At 51.9% G+C, this 24,837-nt stretch overlaps 2 protein-coding genes across 3 annotated transcripts; both read left to right on the forward strand.

Moving 5' to 3' along the window:
* Positions 1-5,660: 5,660 nt before the first annotated feature.
* Gck (glucokinase) lies at positions 5,661-20,243 on the forward strand. 2 transcript variants are annotated; one of them, XM_041669473.1, is made up of 10 exons: positions 5,661-5,702; positions 10,736-10,898; positions 11,330-11,484; positions 12,567-12,686; positions 14,138-14,233; positions 14,340-14,439; positions 16,918-17,101; positions 18,248-18,403; positions 18,790-19,023; positions 19,249-20,243. In XM_041669473.1, the coding sequence occupies exons 1-10, from the start codon at positions 5,661-5,663 to the stop codon at positions 19,391-19,393; spliced, it is 1,395 nt and encodes a 464-aa protein (XP_041525407.1). In that variant the 3' UTR covers positions 19,394-20,243. The 2 variants fall into 2 exon arrangements, with proteins under 2 accessions (XP_041525407.1, XP_041525408.1); XM_041669474.1 differs by lacking the exons at positions 5,661-5,702; positions 10,736-10,898; positions 11,330-11,484; ... (1 more) ...; positions 14,138-14,233; positions 14,340-14,439 and having other exon boundaries at positions 16,956-17,091.
* A 2,517-nt stretch (positions 20,244-22,760) lies between these two features.
* Positions 22,761-24,548, forward strand: Myl7 (myosin light chain 7). The gene is made up of 6 exons (XM_041669675.1): positions 22,761-22,869; positions 23,043-23,118; positions 23,318-23,422; positions 23,777-23,855; positions 23,995-24,043; positions 24,408-24,548. The coding sequence occupies exons 1-6, from the start codon at positions 22,834-22,836 to the stop codon at positions 24,507-24,509; spliced, it is 447 nt and encodes a 148-aa protein (XP_041525609.1). The 5' UTR covers positions 22,761-22,833; the 3' UTR covers positions 24,510-24,548.
* Positions 24,549-24,837: the final 289 nt, after the last annotated feature.

Raw genomic sequence — 24,837 nt, forward strand, 5'->3', positions numbered from 1 at the left:
TGTGGAGAAAAACTAGATATATGAAAATAAAACTACTCAGACTGGAGAGATGGCTCTTCCAGGGAACCTGGGTTCAATTCCCAGCACACACATAGCAGCTAGTGATTGTACCTCCAGTTCCAGAGGATCCGACACCCTCACATAGACACACATGCAGGCAAAATGCCAGGGCACACGAAATAAAACTAAAATTATTCATATTGACACCCTTATGGTGGCCCATTTGTTGTATTTCCTCCCTTGTAAAAATTATCAATATTATCTACACATATCCATGGGGAAAATGTCATTAACAAATAATATCAAAAAGAAACAACCGTCTGTCCTGTTTTAGAAACCTGCTGCTGTGTTTAAAACAAACAAACCCTTTCAAGACAAGCTGGCCTTGGTCTCTGGTCCAGCAGGCAGTCTGCCTTCTGTTCTCTCCTGAGATTTGGTCAAGGGGTGTCTGGACAGCAGCAGGGAGCTTGACCATGGCTGGTAGATCTGCTTCCAATATGGCAAATTAGTGGTTTCTTTACTTATTTCTCCCAATGTCATGAGGACACTCAGCTTCCTGTATCATGGTCTCACCGATGGCTCTGGACCTCCCTCAGAGGGAACAGACTAAAAGAGAAAAAGACACAAGAGCCACCGTGTCTTATGGCCTAGCTGCCATCATTTCTGCAAGATTCTGTCAGTTACTCAGGCTAGACCTACACAGCATGGGAGGGATATACCTAAAATGTATATCAGAGGCAGTTACCCAGGCTAGACCTACACAGCACGGGGGGGATATACCTAAAGTGTACCAGAGGCAGTTACCCAGGCTAGACCTACACAGCACGGGGATATACCTAAAGTGTATACCAGAGGCAGTTACCCAGGCTAGACCTACACAGCACGGGGATATACCTAAAGTGTATACCAGAGGCAGTTACCCAGGCTAGACCTACACAGCACGGGGATATACCTAAAGTGTACCAGAGGCAGTTACCCAGGCTAGACCTACACAGCACGGGGATATACCTAAAGTGTATACCAGAGGCAGTTACCCAGGCTAGACCTACACAGCACGGGGATATACCTAAAGTGTACCAGAGGCAGTTACCCAGGCTAGACCTACACAGCACGGGGATATACCTAAAGTGTATACCAGAGGCAGTTACCCAGGCTAGACCTACACAGCACGGGGATATACCTAAAGTGTATACCAGAGGCAGTTACCCAGGCTAGACCTACTCAGCACAGGGATATACCTAAAGTGTACCAGAGGCAGTTACCCAGGCTAGACCTACACAGCACGGGGATATACCTAAAGTGTATACCAGAGGCAGTTACCCAGGCTAGACCTACACAGCACGGGGATATACCTAAAGTGTATACCAGAGGCAGTTACCCAGGCTAGACCTACTCAGCACAGGGATATACCTAAAGTGTACCAGAGGCAGTTACCCAGGCTAGACCTACACAGCACGGGGATATACCTAAAGTGTATACCAGAGGCAGTTACCCAGGCTAGACCTACACAGCACGAGGATATACCTAAAGTGTATACCAGAGGCAGTTACCCAGGCTAGACCTACTCAGCACAGGGATATACCTAAAGTGTACCAGAGGCAGTGTCCAGTAGTGAGCTACAGGAGGGTGGCCACCAACCCCTTTCGACAGAATGTCACTGACGTCTTTGCATGCTGTATTAGTTACTTTTTGCTGTGATAATATCTGCTAAGAAGCAAGTTGAGTGATGGACAGTGGTGGCATGCTCCTTTAGTCTCAGCCCTCGGGAGACAATGGCAGGCGGATGTCTGTAAGTCTGAGTACAGCCTGGTCTGCAGAGTGAGTTTCAGGACAGCTAATAAGGGAAGCCTTATTTTGGCCGGTAGTTTTAGGGGACAGGTCCATCGTGGCGGAGAAGGAATACCTGTAGACTGTGAGGCAGCTGGTCTCACACTGAGTTCACAGTCAGGAAGTGGAGAGAAAGCATCAGGAGGGGTCTGGCTATAATATGGAAGGGATTCACTTCCGCGAGGGAGGCGCCATCTCCTAGAACAGTGGTGCTCAGCCTTCCTAACGCTGCAGCCCTTTAATGCAGGTCCTCAGGTTGTGCTGACACCAACCATAAAATTATCTTATTGCTACTTCATAACTGTCATTTTGCTACTGTTATGAGTCATACTGTAAATATCTGATACGCAGGATATCTGATAGTCGACCCCTGTGAAAGGGTCATTCAACCCCCACAAAGGGGTCATGACCTACACATTCAGAGCTACTCTCCTAGAGATTCTAGAACCTTCCAAAATAGCACCCCCAACTGGGACCCAGTGTTCAAACACACGATCCTGCGGGAACGATTTCATAGTTAACGACCACATATGCTAACAGGGAAAGATCAACCTAAGAGCTGGAGAGAAGGCTTAGCAGTTCAGAGCACTCACTGGCTGCTCTTCTGGGTCCCATTCCCAGGGGCTCCCGACCATCCTAAGTCCAGTCTCGGGATCCCGTGACCTCCTCTGGTCTCCTCTAGCCCTGTACACACATAGCACACCAACAACACGCATGCAGGCAAAACAGCCATACGCATTGATTTTTAAAAATAATCTAGATCAGCCTTACTTTTTCAAAAATATTTTTATTTTCAACATTTTAACTTATTATTGCATTGTGTATGAGGGTGGGTGGGTGTCACACGTGCCTTCACACACTAGTGGAAGTCAGATAACAGCTCCCTGGAGTTGGTTCTCGCCATCTATTCTTCTGTCATTATATTTCTGGATGTTTGGCCTGCATGTGTGTCTATGTACCATGTGTGTGCCTGGTGCCCAGAGAGGACAGAAGAGGGAACTGGAGTTTCAGAGGTTGTGAGTTACCGTGTGGGTGCTAGGAGTTGAACCTGGGTCTTTTGGAAGAGCACCCAGTGCTCTTAACTGCTAAGCCATCTCCCTAGCTCCCACTCCTTCATCTTCACATGGGTTCCAGAATCAAACTCATGTCCTCAGGCTTCCGTGGCAGATACTTTACCCACTGAACCATCTTGTTAGGTTTCAGTGTTACCTTTGTTATCACTACATGGAAGTACCACACAGTGTTGTGACCCATTTTGGAGGGGGGGATTCAAGATAGGGTTTCTCTGTATCTTTGGAGCCTGTCCTGGAACTAACTCTTATAGACCAGGCTGGCCTCAAACTCACAGAGATCTTCCTGCTTCTGCCACCACCGCCTTGCTCCATTTTTGATATTAGGACGAATAAGCTTGAATATCATTTACTACACTTGTCACGCCATTGCTTCGAGGTAACTGAAAAAGAAAATCCAGGCCTGCATATGAATCAGCTTCTTGAATAAGAAGGAATGTGGAGGGGGGCCCTGGAGATATGGCTCAGGGTTGGGAGCACTGGATGCTCTCCCAGAGATCTGAATTCAATTCCCAGTAACCACATGGTGGCTCACAAGCATCTGAAAAAGGAGGAGAAGGAAGGGAAGAGGGCATAGCAATGGGGAAGGGGGGGTTCACTGGGTACGAGCACTGCTATGCAAGTGAGAGAACCGGAGTTTGAATTCCCAGGACCCACGTAAAAACTGGGTGTGAGTACACGTTACTGAAACTCCAGCATTTAAGGGCAGAGACAGGCGGATCCCAGGAGCCGACTAACCAGCCAGCTTAGCTGAAAGCATGAGCCTCGTGTTCACTGTGAGACCCTGTGTCAAAAAAAAACTAAGACGCTAAGTGATAGAGAAAGACACCCAATAGCCTTCTCTGGCCTCTTCTGCACGGTAGTGCCTAGGTACATGCACCTGCACACAGATGCCACACACACACACACACACACAGAGAGAGACAGAGAGAGAGAGAGAGACAGAGAGACAGAGAGACAGAGAGAGACAGAGAGAGACAGAGAGAGGGGAGGAAGAGGAGGAGGAGGACGAGGAGGTATATTACCAACAGAAAACGATCCATTTGGTCTGCTCGCTTCCCTCACTCTAGCAGAAAAAGATGGAGAAATGTCCTAAGTCATGGCTGCAAAGCTCCACTGTTTTCTCCAAATCCTAAGCAGACATGGTGTTTGGGCAGCTTCTTGTGTGGTGTGCATGCATCATGAGATCTTGTCCCCAAGGAGCCTTCTGTCGGGATCCCTTGTCTCTGGACAGGCTATCCAGGCACAACTCTCGAGTGTAGGAAGAACATTGTGTTACACTACCCTTGCTTCACCACAGTGCTCAGGGACAAGATGGGTTCACAGGAGGGTGGGTGCTGTGTACTTAGCCAGTTAGGTACCATTCTTCCTTCAAAAGTACCAGTGGATGGAGAGCTCATTCCTGGAAACAGGTTCTGGGAGGATGCTTGTTGCTCATGTACAGTCTAGCCAAGGCAGAAAGTGGGTTGGTTTGTTTCTGACTTTGCCTTGGTCAACACCCCATCTCCCACCTCCCAGAGGTCAGAGCTTGAGGATTTGCCTCCTCCTCATCTGGCTTGCCCCAGAAGATGGGAGCAAGATCCCCAGGCAGCTGCTCCTGGGCCTGGCACCCCAAATTCAGGCATGAGCTCTCTCCCCACAGGAAAAGGGACACAGAACCAGGGGTTGGGTGGTGAGAGACTTGTCACATGAGGTCTGATGAGGACAGCTTTGCTCTATTTTGGGAAGAGATCGATCGTGTCAGGGGTGACCATCCTGGCCGGTTGTGGCAGAGCCTGGCCAGGCACCCTCTGTACCCTGACCTACTTGCCAATGGCAGCTAATTTTAGCAGGACTTGGAGATGCCAGAGAGTGCAGAGCATGTTGGGGTCAGTCCCCGCCAAACCCAAGCAAAGGACCAGGGGGTGTCTGAACCTCAGGGCGGAACTCACAGAGAGCCCGTGCCCTGAGCCTGTCTGTCACAAAATGTAATGGCCTCCTCCATTCTGATTCTTGCTGTTTGGGTTCAAGGAAGCCTAAGGAGGGCCCAAGGCAGTAAAAGAATTCTGAATGAAACACTCAGTATTGTTTTACTTGGGGGACATGTCAGAGCAGCCCCGAGAACCTGAACCAACCCTTGTTAGTACTGCACAGGCGTCCCTCCCCTCCCCTCCCATCCCCATTCCCAAACCCCTTCCCTGTGGCTAAGCTCTATCCTCTTTCCACAGAAACCTGGCTTCCTTCCCTTCCCAGACTCCCCTTCCCACCCAGGTTCCATGATGGAGCCTCAGACCGTGTGACATGCATAGCCAGCCCTCCATAGATGTAAACTCCTGGGGATCCCCATTGGAAGCCTCACTGGCGTGCACAGTTCCTCAGCGCACACATACCTGCTTCCCCTCTGGCCCTTCAAAGCACCCACTGCCATCTTCCTTAACGAGGCTGAGAGGTAGGGTGTGGGTGGACTGGCTCCAGCCACCCTGTCAGCCTCTCCATAGCAATCCCCAGCAGTGTTCAAAGAGCACAGCAGCCTGCCTCATAGCCTTATCCCTGTGGCCTTTGTTAAACCTGACCCCACGTGGTCCCTTGTCCTCGTCTGGCCCTGACCCTATGTAAGGAGGCAGAGTATTTCAGAAGCTGCGCATCTGGCCCATTAGAGCAGAAGCCCTTGGCCGCCTGGCTCTTGCAACACTCAGTCAGACAGCCCTCACCTGCCACAGGTGGCCTCAGGAGGCAGGAACATCTCTGCTTCCCCAGCTCCCTGTGGCTTGTCCTCTCGGAGAGATGGCTATGGATACTACTAGGAGCAGAACGCAGTTGACTCTGGTAAGGGCCATTAGCAGGCTGGAGAAGCCAGTACCCTGAGGTTGGAGAGAAGGACTGAGGGGCCATAGAAGGACAGATGCAGTCCTGTAAGGAGGCTGGATATGCCCCTTCTTCCCTCTCTACCCTCCTCACTGGTGCCTCTCATCTATCTCTTGAGGAATCCAAGGGGACTTGTTCCTGGGACAATGGTGCCTAGGCTGGGGGCTTTTCCTAGTGCTGCTTGTCGCTCAGAGATCCCTTATGACTGTACATAGAAGACTGTGGGGCTCTGTTCCTCAGGAGTACGTGGATGACTGGCCTAGGGTCATTTATTCCTGTGTATATAGCAGGGAAAAGAGAGGCCAGTCTGATGCTGGACATGGGGCACTGAGACCTTGGGCACTGTAGCTTTTGTCCACAGGCTTCTCTAGCCCTTGTCCAGGTTCTCTGAGGTCTACAGTTTCTTGGTGCCACCTCTCCCAGTGCTAAGGAGACCTCTTTATCTGGTGAGTGTAACACTGCATTGTTATTATTATTATTATTATTACTATTATGGTTTTTCGAGACAGGATTTCTCTGTGTAGCCTTGGCTCTCTTCAAACTAACTCTACAGACCAGGCTGGCCTTGAATTCAAGAGACCCGCCTATCTCTGCCTCCCAAGAGCTGGGATTAAAGGCGTGTATCGTCACTGACCAGAGATGGTGTGTTATTTTTTTACTGCGTTCTAAGGTGGGATCCCAAAGCCAGCTCAGGGCATTTGACTCTGCCGGCTCCATTCCTCCCACTTTGCTATCTGACCTGTGAACTCTTCCAGACTTGTAGCCTTAAGAAATCTCCATACTGAGGACTTTCAAGTGTGCGTCTCCGCTGTCCCCCTGACCTCTGTTCTCACACAGCCACTCATACACACTTGAGTCAAATGTGCGCAGGCAGATGGGTGGCGTGCTTAGATCAGTTTCCCAGAATGCTCAGTCGCGATGGAGCCCTGCTCTAGCTGCTCAGGCTAGCCCATGGGAATCTCCCAATATGTCCCTACCTAAAATCCCTACACCTCAAGCTGCCAGCAAATGCACATGTCCTTTAGCCCTTGCCATCTCTCTGTCCCATGCTCACTGTCACTGTACCCAGACTGTGGAGACAGCCTAATATCCCCACTTCCACTCTGTGGAACATCCAAGAAGTTCCCATTCTGTAGCCCAGAGTCTCAGGCTTCTCACATGTCTGTGGGTCATTCCCTTAACATCAGCTGCACTCTCTCTTTACAACCATGGTGCCTGCCTCCTCTCCTCTCCTCCCCTCCCCTCCCCTCCCCTCCCCTCCCCTCCCCTCCCCTCCTCTCCTCTCCTCCTTTCCCCTCTCCTCTCCTCTCTTCTCTCCTCTCTTTTCCACCCTCTCTCCTCTCTTCTCCTCTTCTTTCTCCTCTCCTCTCCTCTCCTCTCCTCTCTTTTCCACCCTCTCTCCTCTCCTCTTCTTTCTCCTCTCCTCTCCTCTCCTCTCCTCTCCTCTCCTCTCTTTTCCACCCTCTCTCCTCTCCTCTTCTTTCTCCTCTCCTCTCCTCTCCTCTCCTCTCCTCTCCTCTCTTTTCCACCCTCTCTCCTCTCCTCTTCTTTCTCCTCTCCTCTCCTCTCCCCTCCCCTTCCCTACCTCCTCCCCTCTCCTCCCCTCCCCTCTTCTCTCCACCTGACCCAGGTCCAGTGTCATGTAATTCTTTTCTGTGGCTCTCTGTGAGCGTTGGGACAGATGCTCTTGGACAGACAGATGGCAAACGTGCTCTCAGCTACTCTCTAACATCCCACGCAGCACACAGCACACTGCTCAGAGCTGGCATCTGCTAAGGAGACCTTCCAGTGCTCTTCAGGGAATTATGAGGAGGGGAGTCCTCCCACAGGAAAAGCCCTATGTTTGCTTGTGTCCTGTGATTTCTCAGACAAGGTGCACAAGAGAAGCTAGCGAATTAACAGTGTCTCCCTGCAGCATGAGACCCTTCTAGAGACACGCACAGCAGACTGTCTCACTGGATGCCAGCCAAAGTCAGGTCCCAAAATCATGTAGGAGGCAGCCCAATGGGTGGGTGTAGGCTCTGAGCCCAGGCATCTGCTCACTACCCAACTCTGCACTCCTGGCTCTGTGGGTTTGTGGGGAGGGGTTGGACAGTGTGCATTCAGGTCCTAGGGGTGTCTTGGAATGATTCAGGAGTGTGGGGGAGACCCAGGGATGACAATGGTGGGCCTGGCCTATAGTTCTTGTCCCTGTGCACAACCCGTGGGAACTGCTAGGTAGACTTCATTATGGCGTGATGCCCATCTCTGCCCTCCAATACCCACAGCCTAAAGAGTTGTGAAGCCGCTCCTGGTCAGACCATCCCACCCCAAGTTGTACACTGACCTGGTGCCAGAAGTGGGGGCATCGTCAGGCCCAATGCACTCTGAGGAAGGGGCTTCCATTTCCAAGGAAAACTCTCCACAGCAAGAGCAGAACCCCTTAATAACTTCAGCGTAAACCCTTCCACATCCACCTCCAACCTGCATCGCCAGGCTTGGGGAAGGAATATGGGGGCATGTGAGCGTGTCTTTCTAGCCCCAGTGGTCTGGATGAGTGGCTTGGCCAAGGCTCAAAATGAGGGCTCTGTGACCAGGGGACTTAGACCAGTTCTGCCACTGGGGGGCAGGCTCCCCACTTCCCTATATCCTCAGCGAGCACGCAGACCCAGTTTTATAGAAATCTAGATTTCCTGAAAGGGATCTCAGTTTTAAATAGATTTTTAAATGTTGGCAGATCCATAGGCCAGATGCAATTCCGTTTTTGAGAATGGGAGCGGGCTCTGCAGAAGGTCCCATCTCACTTCCTCAATGCCAGAAAGCTCTCCCTCCTTCTCTGGAAAGGACGAAGAAGGTGACATGGTAGTGGCAGGTGTCTTGGGTTAATTCGTCCTGGCCTTACAGGTGAATACAGGGTATTGGGGTGTACTTGGGGGGAGGGTCTTCTTTCGTAGAGGAGGTTCTTGTGTTCTTAAGTGTTTACAGACTCTGCGTCCCAACGTTACTGAATCAAAAGTAAGTGTTGATAGAGACAGTACTGATCCTCTCGACAGGTGCTATCAGTTTGGTTTCCTTGGTGTCCAGACCCTCAGGGCACACACTCTGCCTGAGGAGCTGCCGAGCCTGGGCACCATGCAGTACACTTGGTTTTTCCAAACTCTACAGGAAGATGAAGACACAGACAGGTTGGCCCTGCCAATCCCCACCTCTGTGAGAAAGAACCAACAGCACCATTTGTCACAGTGTCACCGGGACCTCTAAGCTCTGGACAAGTTCTTCTCAGCTCCATAAAGAAGGCATGAGTCACTTGGAGCTCTCATCAACTACATAGTCCGGCCACACACCACCCAGTCACCCTGGGCCAAGTCCCTAGCCCTGATTCTCTTCAGGGACCCAGCCTGAAGTGTGGGTTCCTTTCATGAAGAATTTCAACCTGAAGGCAATCATAACTCTAACCCTAACCCTAACCCAGAGTCTAGCCTCTGGTCACCTAGAGGAACTGACTGGACAGAGAGGCAGGCAGGAGCCCAACAGGGCCTGAGGGTTGAATTTTTGTTAAGATCAGCGCTGCCTGTGTCATGAAACCACAGGTCATAGGCATCTTATAATTGGGTCCCTTCGTTGTTTGTTGTTTGGTTTGGTTTTTGTGACAGGGTTTCCTGCCTCTGTCTCCCAAGCACAGGGATTAGTGGTATGTGTCACCGCTCCTAGTCTGTCCTTGGGTGCCTTCCTGAGTGCCCACACCCAGCCGGTCACTGGGTCCCTCTGAGCTGAACCTCAAGAGAGAAGCCAAGCTTACTACAGCTGCTAATTCTCAGTAAATTCTACAAGTCTAGGAAAGAGACAAAGGAGGCCGAGGGGGGTTGCTTTGGGGATATCCTGGATTTCAGGTACAACACGCATTGTTCCACAGAGAGCTGAGTACGTCCAGAGGCCTGCTCTGCAGGGCTGATGGCAGAAGAGACTGGCCACACGTTCACCTCACACCCAGCTGATGCTGGCTTCTGCTCGGTGCCTCTGTCAGAACCCTTATCAGCCCTATTTCTTTCTGATTTCCCTGAATTTAAACTCTATGTGGGGACTTTTTTTTCTTTAAGCATCATTAACCAATGCTTCATATCTCTTGGGAATGCTTTTGATTGACAGAAACCATGAGTCTGACGCCCCATGGCTTACATGACTGCTCCTTAAGTTGGCCTGGCCTCAACCTTCCTTCTCTGCCATGTGCAGTAGACTAACAGTCTTTTCCTTCCCGTCTTTCTCTGCATGGCTACAAGGTGACTGCTGCAATGCCGACCATCACATCCTTACACCGCTGTGCTCACAATCTAAGAGGCCCTGGATTCCCCTCTCCTGCTAAAACCAGGCTCCCCTTCACCAGTGATGAACTGAGTCACATGCCCCAGCTCCAAGCAAAGGCGATAGCATCACTGTGCTCAGCTTAGTCTACCGGGTTTACTGTTCTACCCAGCCCTCCACATGCAGGAACAGCAGCACTGGTTCTGAGCTTCTGGTACACAGGTCTCCTGTGCTGATAGCGAGAGCATCCTCCTTCTGGGCTTCAAGCCCGCACACTGTGGATGGCCGTGCTTTGCTAGCCAGGCCCTTGCTTGGTGCTTGGGGTCCTCCAGTTGCTCTAGTCTTGGCCACCCTGTGCATACTGGCCCATTCATTCCATAAAGTCCTGCAGTAGGAAAAAAAAACCTGGCTCTTTTTACTCCAGTCCCGCCTTACCAAAGTCCTATTTAGATCATTTTTCTCCCCTCATCCAAAGTCTTGGGGCAATAGGAGGCATGAGGCATTGTGCTGCAAAGGCTACCCAGCTCCTTGCTGTTCACTCCTCCAGGGTACCCAGGCTAATTGTTGAGAATATTTGAAATATTTGAAATAAACTATGATAAATAGTCTGAGATGTGGACTATCCTGTGTCTGGGGTGAGAAAACAAAAGAGAGACCCTTGGTGTGTGGAGGCTCCTGGTGACAGCCACAGCAGCTCCCATCCCCTCCCGGTACAGGTAGAGCAGATCCTGGCAGAGTTCCAGCTGCAGGAGGAAGACCTAAAGAAGGTGATGAGGCGGATGCAGAAAGAGATGGACCGTGGCCTGAGACTGGAGACCCATGAGGAGGCCAGTGTAAAGATGTTGCCCACCTACGTGCGTTCCACCCCAGAAGGCTCAGGTACCGCAGGGATCCTCTGTCCCTAGACAGGACCCCCTAGGCAAATGATGGAATCCCTAAGTCACTGGATAGGCCTTTGTCCAGTTGCCTGAAGCCGTGGGGTGCTCAAGCCCAGTCTGGAGCTATCATTCCACAGGAGAACTGCCCCCCCAATCTCTAAGGTCACTTGGGGAACTTCCTCCTTAACCAGAGTGCAGCCCATTACTCTAGGTCTCTGTGTAGCTCTCTGGGTTCCAGCTGCCTTTAGCTAAGGCAGGGTTTTGCCACTGATATTCCGTAGTTCACCTTTGACTCTTCCACAGCTTGCTCTACCATTGCCCCACCCCCAGTGTCTAGGCTCGCTTCTCCTCAACCACAATATCTGGGGTCCCCATACCTATCCCTCCTGTCAGAGAGGCAACGAGGCTGACCATCTCTCCCTTTGCCTGCAGAAGTTGGAGACTTTCTCTCCTTAGACCTGGGAGGAACCAACTTCAGGGTGATGCTGGTGAAGGTGGGAGAGGGGGATGCAGGGCAGTGGAGTGTGAAGACCAAACACCAGATGTACTCCATCCCCGAGGACGCCATGACGGGCACCGCAGAGATGGTGAGCGGCTTAAGGGACTGGGCTAAGAGTCAAGGTCCCCCAGGATCTCGGGAGGTGATGGTTCCAAGAGCAGGAGAGACGGTGGGCCAGCCACCCAGCTTCAGAGCGAGACCCAAGAAGGTGGCTCAGGGGCTTAAAGTGTCCCAAGTCCCAATTCCAGTCTGCTCAGAACAAGAAGGGGCTGAAGAGAGGTCAGGAGCAGGAGGAAAACCCAGCTTCTGTCCAGTTTCCCAGAGGAAAACCAAAGCTTAGGACTGAGCAGCCAGGAGCCAAGCTCTCCCAGCCTTCTGCATTCTGCAGTTCTCAAAACCCAACTTTCCTTACAGGCCATTACTAACCCACCAACAGGTATATGCCAAGTGGCATTGCAAGAGTCACACTATCTGTCCAAGCAGCAAGGGTCCCCTAAGCATGAGAAAGACTCAGACGTGGGACCTAGAAATAGAAGGAGTCATGGGCTAAGCCAGAACCCCCCACCATTCCCAGGGACAAAGCAAAAACCATTACCAGAGGGGCAACCAGGCAAGAGGTTGCCCGTAGCCACTCAGCCTTCCCTCAGCGTACTTCAGCCCGGGACTGGCTCGTTATGAGCCAGCTCCCTCACCCATGTGCAAACTCATCAGTGCCCACTCATCTGAACCATTCCACCGGGAGAAACTGGGGCCAGCCTTCAGCAGGGGTCAGGTGGTCAGGATACCTAGGAAACAGCAAAAGAGACAGAAATCATAGTTATGGTCAAGAATGTGCTTCCCCCCAGAGCTTCACGGGACAGCCATCCAGGCTTGATGCCAGCCAGTCCTCACTGGGCAAGTGGGGGGCGGGGGGCTTGGAGGTGCAGCTAAGCTGGGGATCAGCCTGTGTTGCGCTTCTTGCTCTCAGGATGGCAGTCTGCAGGGTTCTCCATTTGGGAAGGCACAGGGCCTGAGTCCTGATGAGAAACGGACTGCAGACAGGTCCAGCATACAGTGGCAGCCTCTGGGGTCAAATGTCTTAGCAGCTCCAAGGGACACTCTGGCACAGTCCCTAGGGAGAACTGCTGCTGTCCCAGCCCTGATCCAATGCCACTCTGCTGCAACTCCTAGCTCTTTGACTACATCTCCGAGTGCATCTCTGACTTCCTGGACAAACATCAGATGAAGCACAAGAAACTACCCCTGGGCTTCACCTTCTCCTTCCCTGTAAGGCACGAAGACATAGACAAGGTGAGCCAAGAGGGGGAGCGGGAAGGGGGGGTGAATGGATGGAAACACACCCAGGAAGAATTCTGCTCACACTGCCTTCCCAGCCCAGGCTGTAAAAGACCCCAGCTTAGGGGGCTAGAGAGATGGCTCAGCGGTTAAGAGCATTGCCTGCTCTTCCAAAGGTCCTGAGTTCAAATCCCAGCAACCACATGGTGGCTCACAACCATTGTAATGAGGTCTGGTGCCCTTTTCTGGCCTGCAGGCATACACGCAGAAAGAATATTGTATACATAATAAATAAATAAATATTTTAAAAAAACACCCCAGTTTAAGAGAGATTTCAGTTGTGGGCCCTGTTGCTCCTATCTGTAAAGCTTTGGCAAACAGCCACAACTTCAGCTGTGTGGCAAACCCTCTCAGGAGACAAGCTCGGGTCACCCCACTACAGGAAAAGAAACAGGTTAAGCAAGTTGCTCTCAGTGGGAGGTGGCAGCTGGCCATAAGGCTGGGGCCCCAGCTCACCACAGAGCACAAAGACACCTCACTGGCTGAGTCTGAAGTGGGAAGGGTCTGAGAATCTATCCTACTGGGAAATTTATAAGTTACAGCACACACACACACACACACACACACACACACACACACACAATCTCTGCTTTAGTTTGCTTTATAGTTGCTATGATAAATCACTCTGATGAAAGCAACTTAGGGGAGAAAGGGCTTAACTTAGCTCACACAGTTCCAGGTTATAGTGCATCACAGCAGGGGAGTCACAGAGGCAGGGGCTTCACTAGCAAACCTCAGAAACACGGAACAACATGCTTGCTTGCATTCAGCTTGCTTTTAACATGCCTCTACCTCGGGAATGGCACCCCCTACACTGGGGGCAAGTCATCCCGTCTCAATTAATGTAATCAAGATCAATGTCCATAGGCCCTTTCAGGTGACACTACACAAAGTCAAGTTGACAGTCAAAACAAATCGCTTCAACCTCTGTGTCAGAGATAAAAGCAGGTCTTGTCCCAAGGGGCAAAAGCAGTAGCCAAACCCACACCTCCAGTGGTTTTCTAAGCCCCAAGTTCCACAGAGAAAGCCTCCTGTGAGACCTTCATGTGAAGCAGAAGAGAGGAACCCCAATGTTATTCAGCACCGTTCTCGCGGGGACCTGCCTGTCCTACTTCCGAATCGTAGTCCCGAGCTTTGCTGCCCAACATTCTTATGCTGAAGGGTACAGCTTCACCAAAGAGCAAATTCTCAAGGTCCTGGGTTCCTGTGTGTGTGTGTGTGTGTGTGTGTGTGTGTGTGTGTGTGTGTGTTTAGAAAACTGTTCCCAATACTTCTCAAAGCTGTGTGAGCCTACTTCCTCAAATGTGAAGCAGGAGATGGGGGTGCCATGGACCTATGGTCTGGTTGGTTGAAGGCCACAGCTCCCTTGCCACAGCAGCAGCCATAATGCCTTCCTGCTCCTCCAGGGCATCCTGCTCAACTGGACTAAGGGCTTCAAGGCCTCTGGAGCTGAAGGGAACAACATCGTAGGACTTCTCCGAGATGCTATCAAGAGGAGAGGGGTGAGGACACCTTTGCCTGCCCTGAGGAGCTGTCCTGGGCCCCTACTCCTTCCACACAGGGCCCTCTCCTCAGCTCCATTCCCATAGTCTCTGTACTTCTCGGCAGGACTTTGAGATGGATGTGGTGGCAATGGTGAATGACACAGTAGCCACGATGATTTCTTGCTACTATGAAGACCACCGGTGTGAGGTTGGCATGATTGTGGGTAAGGGCTTGTTCCCTGTAACCCTTCCCCGCTGCACAGGGCCTTAGCGGTCGATGTCAGAGCACTAACATCGAGAGCCAGTCAGGGAAGGCCTGTCCCCTGAGCCAGGTGGCCTTGGGGATGTGGTGTTGCAGGAACTGTGTGTTGATGGGAACTGTTTCAATGTTTGCAGCATCAGGGCATCAGGTGGCCTGCCAGCTGCACACCCGCCCTGCCTATCTGGATGTAATTAAACCACTTTGTCTAGTAAATTGACCATACTGAACAAATTTGTCCAAGTGGAAGAAAATCAGCAAAAGTGGCTTCATCCGTGCTGCTAGTTGGCCCTACCCCATCCTGGCCCTGCCTGTGACATGGGGCCCAGCACTGAATCTCTGAACTGCCAGGCCCTAAATCCGCTCTGGAGGGGAGGCCATTGCAGGAAAAGAAGCCATAGCTCTCATCCCCTAACCAGGGATGGGAACTCAAAACCAACCCCCCCCCCCCAGTCTCAGAAGTTCCTGTGGTCTTCCGAAGCAGTGAGTGTACCAACCAAATCAGTTATCTGCTGTGCATGCAGGTGTAGGGATGTTTGTTTGGACAATCTGGGCCCTGATTACCCAGAAAACCCTGTGCTATAGCCCTTCAGAGACAGATCTCCAATACCATTTGTTTCTACTCGTAGGTTCTCATTTGTGCTTATACTTGTCCCCTAAATAATATATGATAAATAATATATTCATTTTATATATGTGCATATATAAAACATTATAGGTGCACACACATATAATTTGTAATAAATGTACACATATATGTATATATTATATATACTTTTTTTTTTTTGATTTTTCGAGACAGGGTTTCTCCGTAGCTTTTGGTTCCTGTCCTGGAACTAATTATATATACTTTTTACATGTATATAATATACACACACACATATATATAATTTGTTAGGTTTTGTTTGATTTTTGAGACAGAGTTTCTCTGTGTAACAGTCTTATCTGTCCTGGAACTCACTCTGTAGATCAGGCTAGACTTGAACTCACAGAGTGCGCCTGTCTCTACTTCCCAGTGCCGAGATTAAAGGTGTGCGCCACCACCACCTGGCTTGTCGTTGTTTTGAGACAGTTCCAGCTGTCCTGGAACTCACTATTAGACCAGGTCTTGAAGTCACAGAGCTCCTTCTGTCTCCGCCTCCTGAGTGCTAATTTATAACAGTAATTTTGCTACTGTTGTGAATCGTAATGTAAATACCTGATATTTCCAATGGTCTTAGGTGACCCCTGCCCCAACCCACAGGCTGAGAACCCCTGCTGTAGCCTGACCCCACTGCATCTCCCTTCTGTTTGCTGTATCTATTTTCTATCTTTCCTTTTTAGTGAAAGTTCTCTCTCCAGATGTCTCTGGCTGTGTCTCCCTCTATATTCCCCCAGCTGTGTCCTCCACAATTCCTCCTGGGGCTCCCAAGACACCTCACTTAACCCAGGCCGAGCTACAGCGACTCTGCCTGGAGACACCACCTCCTCTGGCGTGATCCAAAAGTGAGGGCTACCTTTTGATAACCCATCACTCATATTTACCCACAAACATACATGGTGCCTGCTCAGTATTTAAAATCATATTCATGATAATTACCAAGTGTTTGGAAGCATCACCCCAGCCCCTAGTATCCATCTTAAGCCCCCTCCCCAGGGAGAATACTCCTACAGACTGCCACCCAGGAAAGGAACACGTGGTCTCTGGGGTTTGTGTGTCCCCTTCCCCTGTCCCACCCGGGAGTGCCGCATTAAACGTGGGCATCTTTTATTCAGTCTAATTTGGTCTGATTGGAATTATTTGCATCGGCGGAGAGGCTCATCTTAAGAAATATATCTAACACCAAGATTGAAAAAAATTGAGAGAATTCAGTCAGGTGGTGGTGGCACGTGCCTTTAATCCCAGCACTTGGGAGGCAGAGGTAGGCAGATCTCTATGATTTTAAAGCCAGCCTGGTCTACAGAGTGAGTTTCAGGACAGGTTCCAAAGCTACACAGAAACCCTGTCTCGAAAAACAAAAACAAACAAACAAACAAACAAAAGCGCTAGACAACAAGGGACTGGAGAGATGGCTGAGCAGTTAAGAGCATTTGTTGCTCTTCCAGAGGACCTGGGTTCGATTCCCAGTACCCGCATGATGGCTCACAGCTGTCTGTAACTCTAGCTCCATCTTCTGGCTTCTATGGGCACTAGGCAGGCATGCTTGCGGTGCACAAACCTACGTGCAAACAAAAACACTCATATCTTTAAAAGTTTTTTTTAATTAAAAAAAATAATAAAATGACACCCAACACCTATTTCCAGTTGTCAAACCACACTGGCACTCATTCTGTCTGCCCTGACTACGCAGGTAGAGTGAGGACGGATCCTTGTTAGAGGACAGCCCACAGGCTGACCCGCCCACTCTGCGTCACACAGCTTCCATGCCCGGTTCTTACCACCTTCTGTGCCCCATCCCTGCAGGCACTGGCTGCAACGCCTGCTACATGGAGGAGATGCAGAATGTGGAGCTGGTGGAAGGGGATGAGGGGCGCATGTGTGTCAACACGGAGTGGGGTGCCTTCGGGGACTCAGGCGAGCTGGATGAGTTCCTGCTGGAGTACGACCGAATGGTGGACGAAAGCTCAGCGAACCCCGGTCAGCAACTGTAAGGATGCCCTGCCCTCCTAACCCACCCCTGGGGCTGCTCTTGCCCCGGGCACCATAGCTGGGTCACAATAATAGCTCGTTTATAAAGATCCCTGGGGGAAGCAAATCGAGGATCCCTCTTTTCTTCAGGTCAGTCACACGCTGCCCCTGTGAGGTGTGGAGGTGTCATGGCGACTAGTATAAAGTCCGGCCTCTCTGCTTTTATAGGTAGCCTCCCACCAGAGATGGCTCTGAAAGACCTGCAAGGTTCATCTGGTTTAAGCCAGGATCCCTCAAAGTACATATGTATGCCAGTCCACAAGATGAATGTTAGCATGTGGGGGGATGCTGTAGGCTGGCAGACATGTCTCGGGAATCGGCTGAACAGAGCTCGCCTGGAATCACGGCTATTGCCACGTAGTATGGTGCACCCCTTTAATTTCAGCACTATGGAGGCAGAGGCAGATACATCTATTTGTGTTCCAGCCAGCCAGGGTTACATAGCAAGTGCCAGGATAGCCATGGATACACAGTGAGACCCTGTCTCAAAAAGCAAATAAATAAAATGAATTGTGCCTATGGCAGGCTAGCCACCTACATGGTACCGTTCCCATGTTAACAACTCCTTAATGAGTTTCATCTCAGACCCTCACAGGCCTCTGTTAGTTCACTAATAGCAGCTGGGTTTCAAGATGAAAATATGGAGCCTCACAGATTAGGCAAAAATATTAGGCAAAAATAATGCTATGTGCCCTGTTGGGCACCAACCCTGTGAGTCAATGAGAATAGCATCCCTTCACATGGTTGAGGAAGGACTAAAGTCCCAGGCTGCGCTCAGACAAGGCCTGCCATCATCAGTAAGGTTTCTGCAGGCTCACAGTGGCTCCTCAGTTCTGTCCCTCTTTCATATACCAGACCAGCGGTGGCCAGATGTGCTTCCTCAACTGGGTTTAAAATGTGCACCTTCCTAGGACCTGAGGTTTCTGAAGCCTCTGTGTACAAATGGGGGGGGGGGGAGCGGGGCACGAGGGCAAGGACCTTGGATAATGGCTCTGGGGTAATGAGAAAGCGATCATGGTGCCCCACGTGGTCACCTCCTAACCGGAATGGGACCTGTGGGGATTTCCCTAGGGCCCGCTGGCATAACCGACTGTTTTGTATCCAGGTACGAAAAGCTCATTGGTGGAAAGTACATGGGCGAGCTGGTTCGACTTGTCCTGCTCAAGCTAGTAGACGAGAATCTTCTCTTCCGTGGGGAAGCCTCGGAGCAGCTGCGCACACGTGGTGCCTTCGAGACCCGTTTTGTGTCGCAGGTGGAGAGGTGCCTGGAGGGGGCAGGACCAGGGGCGGCGTCTGGGAGGAGGAGGAATGGGATGGGGACAGAGGAATGGACCAGGGTTCTAGGGGAAGCAGAGTATTATTAGGGACATAGAAAGACATGGAGCCTGGCACAGCGTCCCTGTGGCCTCTGTCCCCTAGTCAAAGGGAGACCTGTCCGCCGATTCAGGATTTTTCACACACTCCCCACTACCCAGAGCCTCTGTCTCCTGTGGCATTGTCACCCTCACTATAGAGAGAATCCAGCACTGGCCAAACGACTGCTGGGCGGGGCAGCGGGGGAGAGGAGGGAGGGAAGCGGGGAGAAGGGGGCGTCATCCCCATTCCTCCAGGACCCTCAGTGACTTCCCTCCCTCATCCTGCTCGCAGCGACACGGGCGATCGCAAGCAGATACACAACATCCTGAGCACTCTGGGGCTTCGGCCCTCCGTCACCGACTGCGACATTGTGCGCCGTGCCTGTGAGAGCGTGTCCACGCGCGCCGCCCACATGTGCTCAGCGGGACTAGCGGGAGTCATAAATCGCATGCGCGAAAGCCGCAGTGAAGACGTGATGCGTATCACGGTGGGCGTGGATGGCTCCGTGTACAAGTTGCATCCTAGGTCAGTTTCCACCCTAGCTCCCGGGTCCAACCTCTCGCCAATAAAGGGAGGCTCAAAGGGCGTGGCTCTCGGCTCCAGACATTCGAGAGCCCTCCTGTCAGGCTCCTCTTAGGCCTGGATGCTGAGGATGCTGCAGTCAGGGAGCCTACCGTAGATGGATGGGTGGCAAGGGTGAAGTCTAAAAGGTGGGAGGAGAAATGGCAGCCCTATTCTCCTCCTATTCAGCTTCAAGGAGCGGTTCCACGCCAGTGTGCGCAGGCTGACACCCAACTGCGAAATCACCTTCATCGAATCAGAGGAGGGCAGCGGCAGGGGAGCAGCCCTGGTCTCTGCGGTGGCCTGCAAGAAGGCCTGTATGCTGGGCCCGTGAAATCCAGGCCACAAGGACGGGGACCTGGGCTCTATGGGACTCCACGCCGCACAGGTGCTCCCAGCCCACTGGGGCAGGAGATCTATTCAGCTGCTACCCCTAGAAAATGGGGAGAGGCCCCTGCAAGCTGCAGGTGTTTCTACAGCATCAGTCAAGTGGGACAGCCCTAGGGCCCTCAGCCTGGGGCAGGGGGGCAGGGGGCTGGGAGGAGGAAGAGGATCAGAGGCACCAAAGTCTTTCTTGTTTTAATCAACTGCAGAGAAAGGCCTTACACACTCAGGACTTGCATTTTCACACTTCTTGCCTCTCATAACTGTGGGCCTGGCCTCCCAGGGGAGTGCCTCCCAGACCTTGCAATGGTCTGACTTCCCTGGGAACACACCCTGCACGGGGAGGTAGCTCCAGCAGCTTGGCCAGATCAGACCTAGGCTCCCAAGAGAGCAAGGGCTGCTGATCACCCAGCCTGACTGTTTTCTTGCCTGTGACCGAAGAGACTGGGGAGTTATGGAAGACTAACTGTCCAGCTGCATCGAGGGGACTTTCCAGGCCACAAGCACCCCAAAGAGACTGTTTCCTTCATATACCTCTGCCCCAGAGTGACTTACGGTTCTGGAATGAACCCTCCCAGGAGATGCCGGATGATAGAGCTCCGCAGTTCCTACCCTAAGGGGACCAGAAAGGGGAGGACTCTCTTGCTCTATCGGGAACTCTCCCTCCTTCAAGCAGGATGGCATCTTCAACATTCACATCCCTGATCCAGAAGGACAAAGCATCCTTCTAAGAGACCTCCCAGGCCCCTCTTCCTCGTTCTCCCCAAATACCATGCCACCCTCTCTATGCCAACCTGGGACTGTGGGGGAGTTTTTAATTAAATATTTAAAAACACTTAAACATGGCCTGTCCATTGCTCTGTGACCTCTGTGCTAAGGGTTGTAAGGATCGTGGTGATGGTATACAAAGAAGCATCTCTGGTGTGCACAGGTTCTCCCTAAACTGGGTTGTGTCTCAGAATTCATTGTGCCCTCCAGACACTATACCCAGGGGAGTGTGAGAGGTCGGCATGGGGACACTGCGGGCACTGGATAGCCCCGGTTGCCCCTACAACACATGAAAGATAGAATGTGGGAATGCCAGGCCCGATGCTGCTCTGGTTGGGGTCGGGGCTAACTCATCTGTGGGTTGGTCTCAGCAGCATTCTGCCTCCTCAGAACCACGGACGAAGCAGCAGTGGGTAAGGGCCAGGGTTATGTGATGTCACAGATTTCCAAGGTCCCTGCAGAGGAGAACTCTGAAATCACAAAGGGCCTAATGCCTTTCTCTGCAGCACAAACACACCTGCAGGTAAGCACAGACTCGTGGGATTTTAGTGCACATTTATTTCTCAGTGGAACTACGCAAGAGGCCAAAAGCAACCGTTCTCTGTTTCATTCAGAAAAAAAAGGAAGAAAAGAAAATCCACGGGGCTGGAGAGATGGCTCAGCGGTTAAGAGCATTGCCTGCTCTTCCAAAAGTCCTGAGTTCAATTCCCAGCAACCACATGGTGGCTCACAACCATCTGTAATGGGGTCTGGTGCCCTCTTCTGGCCTGTAGGCATACACATAGACAGAACATTGTATACATAATAAATAAATAAATAAATATTAAAAAAAAAGAAAACCCATGAAATTGGTAGTTTTGGGGAAAGGCCCATCTTCCTTGAGATCTTGACTTTCTGGCAGTTTCCTGTAGAATTGCTCCAGATCATCTCCACTTTCTTGAACTGATGCAAGCATTTGCTTCTGCCACTATCCAAGGAAAACACTCAAATGTGAACAGATCTTTAAATAGATCCCCATCTTTTGTCATCTTCTTTCGTGTCTCAGGAAACCTGGAATCTGAGCCATTGTACTGTTTCTTTTTAAAAGTCTCTCTTTGCACATCTAATTTGAACAAATGAACTTCATTTTCAGATAGCAAAGGAGGCGTTCGTTATAGAATTCTCATGCAAAAGGAGGCCTTGGAGCCATGTGTGCTGGTCAGGCTTGCAATTCAGGCTAGCCTTGGCTACATAGCTAACCCTACCACAAACTGAAGGAGTGTGGGTGGGACTTGGGGCCTAAGTGGGGGAACCCGTGTTCTCCCAACCCACCTTGCACAGACAACTTGGGGTGAGGATGAACGCTGATCCCAGCCAGAGGCCTGCTCATACAGCCCCCAAGCTTGTCCGTCCTCCCTCTCTTCTGCCAGACTAGGGTCCTCAAGAAGTTGACAGTATTACTGCTTGGAATGGGAGCCCCCTTGGTCTGAAATTCAGAACCACTAGATGGACTCTCTGAGCCACTTCCACAGGAACCCTGGGGAGGCCCTGTGCTCCAAAGCTTGCCTGCACAACAACCTCACACAGGCCTGCCCTGTGCCAGGCCCTCTGGATTCCAGACGTGTGTTCAGGAGTAGGTGACAGCTCTCAGCTGGGAATGTCAGAGTGAGTTTTCTGAAGGAGGGGTGAAGTTGAAATGGACCTTAATAAACAAGATTCCAGAGAGGGTGAGGACAAGGGTCTAAGCAGGGCAGGCTCAAACACCAGCATAGGTGTGACCATGAGGACAGCAGTCATGGATCTGTCACTCCTGGGTTACCCCAGACCAAGCAAATGGCTCCGAGAGGCTCACAGCCTGCTCAGAACTGCTGTCTGTCTGTCATTAGCTGGACAGCAGGCCAGCGCTCAGGGTTTCATCCAACCCAGAGGATTCAGACCATTGACCATCCTCGGAACATGCACTGCTTCCTCAGTCCAAAGAGTGAGGATGAGGCTGGTGAAGGGCCAGCCTGGGCTCGCAGGAGGGATGGTGAACGAGGGGCCCCAGGGACCCCTCAACATGACCAGAGGCAGGAGAAGCTTTGATCCTCTCTGCCCAGGGAAGAGCCTGGTCGCAAGGGCCGACGGATCCTAGGATGTTACACTTGGGAGCTTGAAGGTCACCAGGAGTGCGAATGGGCTCTGCTTGGAGCCCTGGTCTTCCTCTACCAGTGGGGGCTTCCAAGTTTAGCCCGTCACCCATTCCTCTCCTTATTTGGGCCTCTGGGTGATAAGGCTGAGACATAAAGAGCCGGGTGACAAGATCACACAGCCAGACCACTGCAGATCATGGTAAGTGCTTGGCGGGGAACAGGAGACCAGACACACCCGGGTGCCAGTCTCTCCTCCGCAGAAGGGCAGAGCCAGGGACTTCTGTGCCTGTGCCGGGCTCAGGGAAGTGATCTCTAGGGCTGGAGAAAGGCCCCTCAGCCTGGCACTCCTGGTTGTGCCCTGGAGTGACAAGTGGTAGGGAGGGGGGACTTTAGAGAACTGGAGAGGGGGTCCCTGTCACCATCAGTATTACAGGCCAGCAGGAAGGCTGGGACCCGGGGCAAGGCTGCGGCCACCAAGCAGGCCCAACGTGGCTCTTCCAATGTCTTCTCAATGTTTGAACAAGCCCAGATTCAGGAATTCAAAGAAGTGAGTACCGTACCTCCAGCAGCCTCTCATTCCGCACCTCTCTTCTCTGAGGGTCAGAGGTGTCGTGCCCCCCCCCCCTGCCACCTGCTCCTCTCCACCCAAGGCTATCCCTTACCTCTGCCTCCCCTGGAAGAGAGGGGGTAGTAGCTCCTTCCTGAACACTCTCCTCACAGGCCTTCAGCTGCATTGACCAGAATCGCGATGGCATCATCTGCAAGTCAGACCTGAAGGAGACCTACTCCCAGCTCGGTGAGTGGATGCACGGCCCACATTCCAGGGGCCATCTCAGCCTCCTCAGGGGCCAGCTTGGAGTGAGGACAGTGTCCTGCCCTCACATGTTCCCCATCCCTCACCGGCCCCACAGCTGGAGTTGCCCCCTGCCTCCCCCCTCACTGCCCCGGAAAGCTGGGGAGGGCAGCCTGGGTCACTTTCTGTCCTATCCTCACAGGGCGGGTAAGTGTCCCAGAGGAGGAACTGGAAGCCATGCTTCAGGAAGGGAAGGGCCCCATCAACTTCACCGTCTTCCTCACGCTCTTCGGGGAGAAACTCAACGGTGAGTGGCCATCACGTCTGAATCTCCTGAAGTGAGCAAACTGACCTCACCTGACCCCTGAACCCATGTAAGGTTCACCTGAACTCCCCTGAAACTTGTGGAGCTTGCCTGGCCATGGTAGACCCAGAGTGTGGGGGGCATCCTGGGCTGACTTGGGCTCAGAAAACGTCATTTCCAAAGCCCGATTCTGATCTCCCAGCCTCAAGAAACACTTTGTGGGGTTTTGGGTCCCCCCTTGTGGCCTCCATCAACACCCTCCAGGAAAGATCCTAACTCTCTGGTAGTATGAGTTTTTCCTGGGTGGGGCCTAGAGCCTGGGAATCTGACAGATCACCTGGCTGCCTCCACCCGCAGGGACAGACCCTGAGGAAGCCATCCTGGGTGCTTTCCGAATGTTTGACCCCAGCGGCCAGGGGGTGGTGAACAAGGATGAGTAAGTGAGGATCCTGCATCCCCCAGGGTGGGCACCACAGGGAAGCAAGAGGGCAGTGCGGTGAGGCAAGTTCTCTGTGTGTCTCCCTGGGCCCTCGCCACTCTTCCTCCCAGCTCCATCCAGCCTTCTCTTTCCTCAGGTTCAAGCAGCTTCTCCTGACCCAGGCAGACAAGTTCTCTCCTGCTGAGGTGAGACACCCTGGCCCTATCAGCACCTGTTCCTGGCATTGCCACCCTAGCACAGGGAAGGCCTCATGACCCAATGCCCACAGGGCTCAGAACCCAGATCCTATGCGGTGTAAGTTAAGGGGTGGCAAGGTCTTCCCAGAAGAGACAGTACTTCTGTTAAGACCCAGAGGGGAGACCACAGACTGGGAAGAGAGCGGGCTTGTCTTTGTGGTCAGGTGAGCCTTTGACCCCTCCCCCATTCGGGCCCACTTCCTAGTCTGTCCACCAACAGACAAAAACCTCTGACTGCAGTTTGGGGTTGAAAAAGCACAGCTCTTGGGACAGGGCATCATTAGGCCCTATCTCTGCGTGGTACCTCCGACAGGTGGAGCAGCTGTTTGCCCTGACACCCATGGACCTGGCAGGCAACATCGACTACAAGTCCCTCTGCTATATCATCACCCATGGGGATGAGAAAGAGGAGTAGAGGCAGACTGGGGTCTCCTCAATAAACTCTATGGCTGAACTAGAACTGATGTGTTGACTTGACTATGACATACAGGATGGGGGTGCACCAGGCAGGAGATGTGGGACCCCATGAGATCCCACCTGGATTCACCCCACACTATCGAGTAAAATAAAACCATTATTCTGCCCACTGCTAAACTCCAGGAGAGGAACTGGGATGTACACACCTCCATGAGGCCAGGAATGAGCCACAAGTGGGCAGCCCAGCTCTTGAGGTCTGGGGCAAGAAGAAACCCCTTGCTGGACACTCAGCAGACTTTCTGCCCAGCAGCTCAGTTAGCGGATGC

This window comes from Microtus oregoni, unplaced genomic scaffold (genome assembly GCF_018167655.1).
Source record: "Microtus oregoni isolate MIOR12 unplaced genomic scaffold, Mior012 000019F_ref0000042, whole genome shotgun sequence".
Taxonomy (NCBI): domain Eukaryota; kingdom Metazoa; phylum Chordata; class Mammalia; order Rodentia; family Cricetidae; genus Microtus; species Microtus oregoni.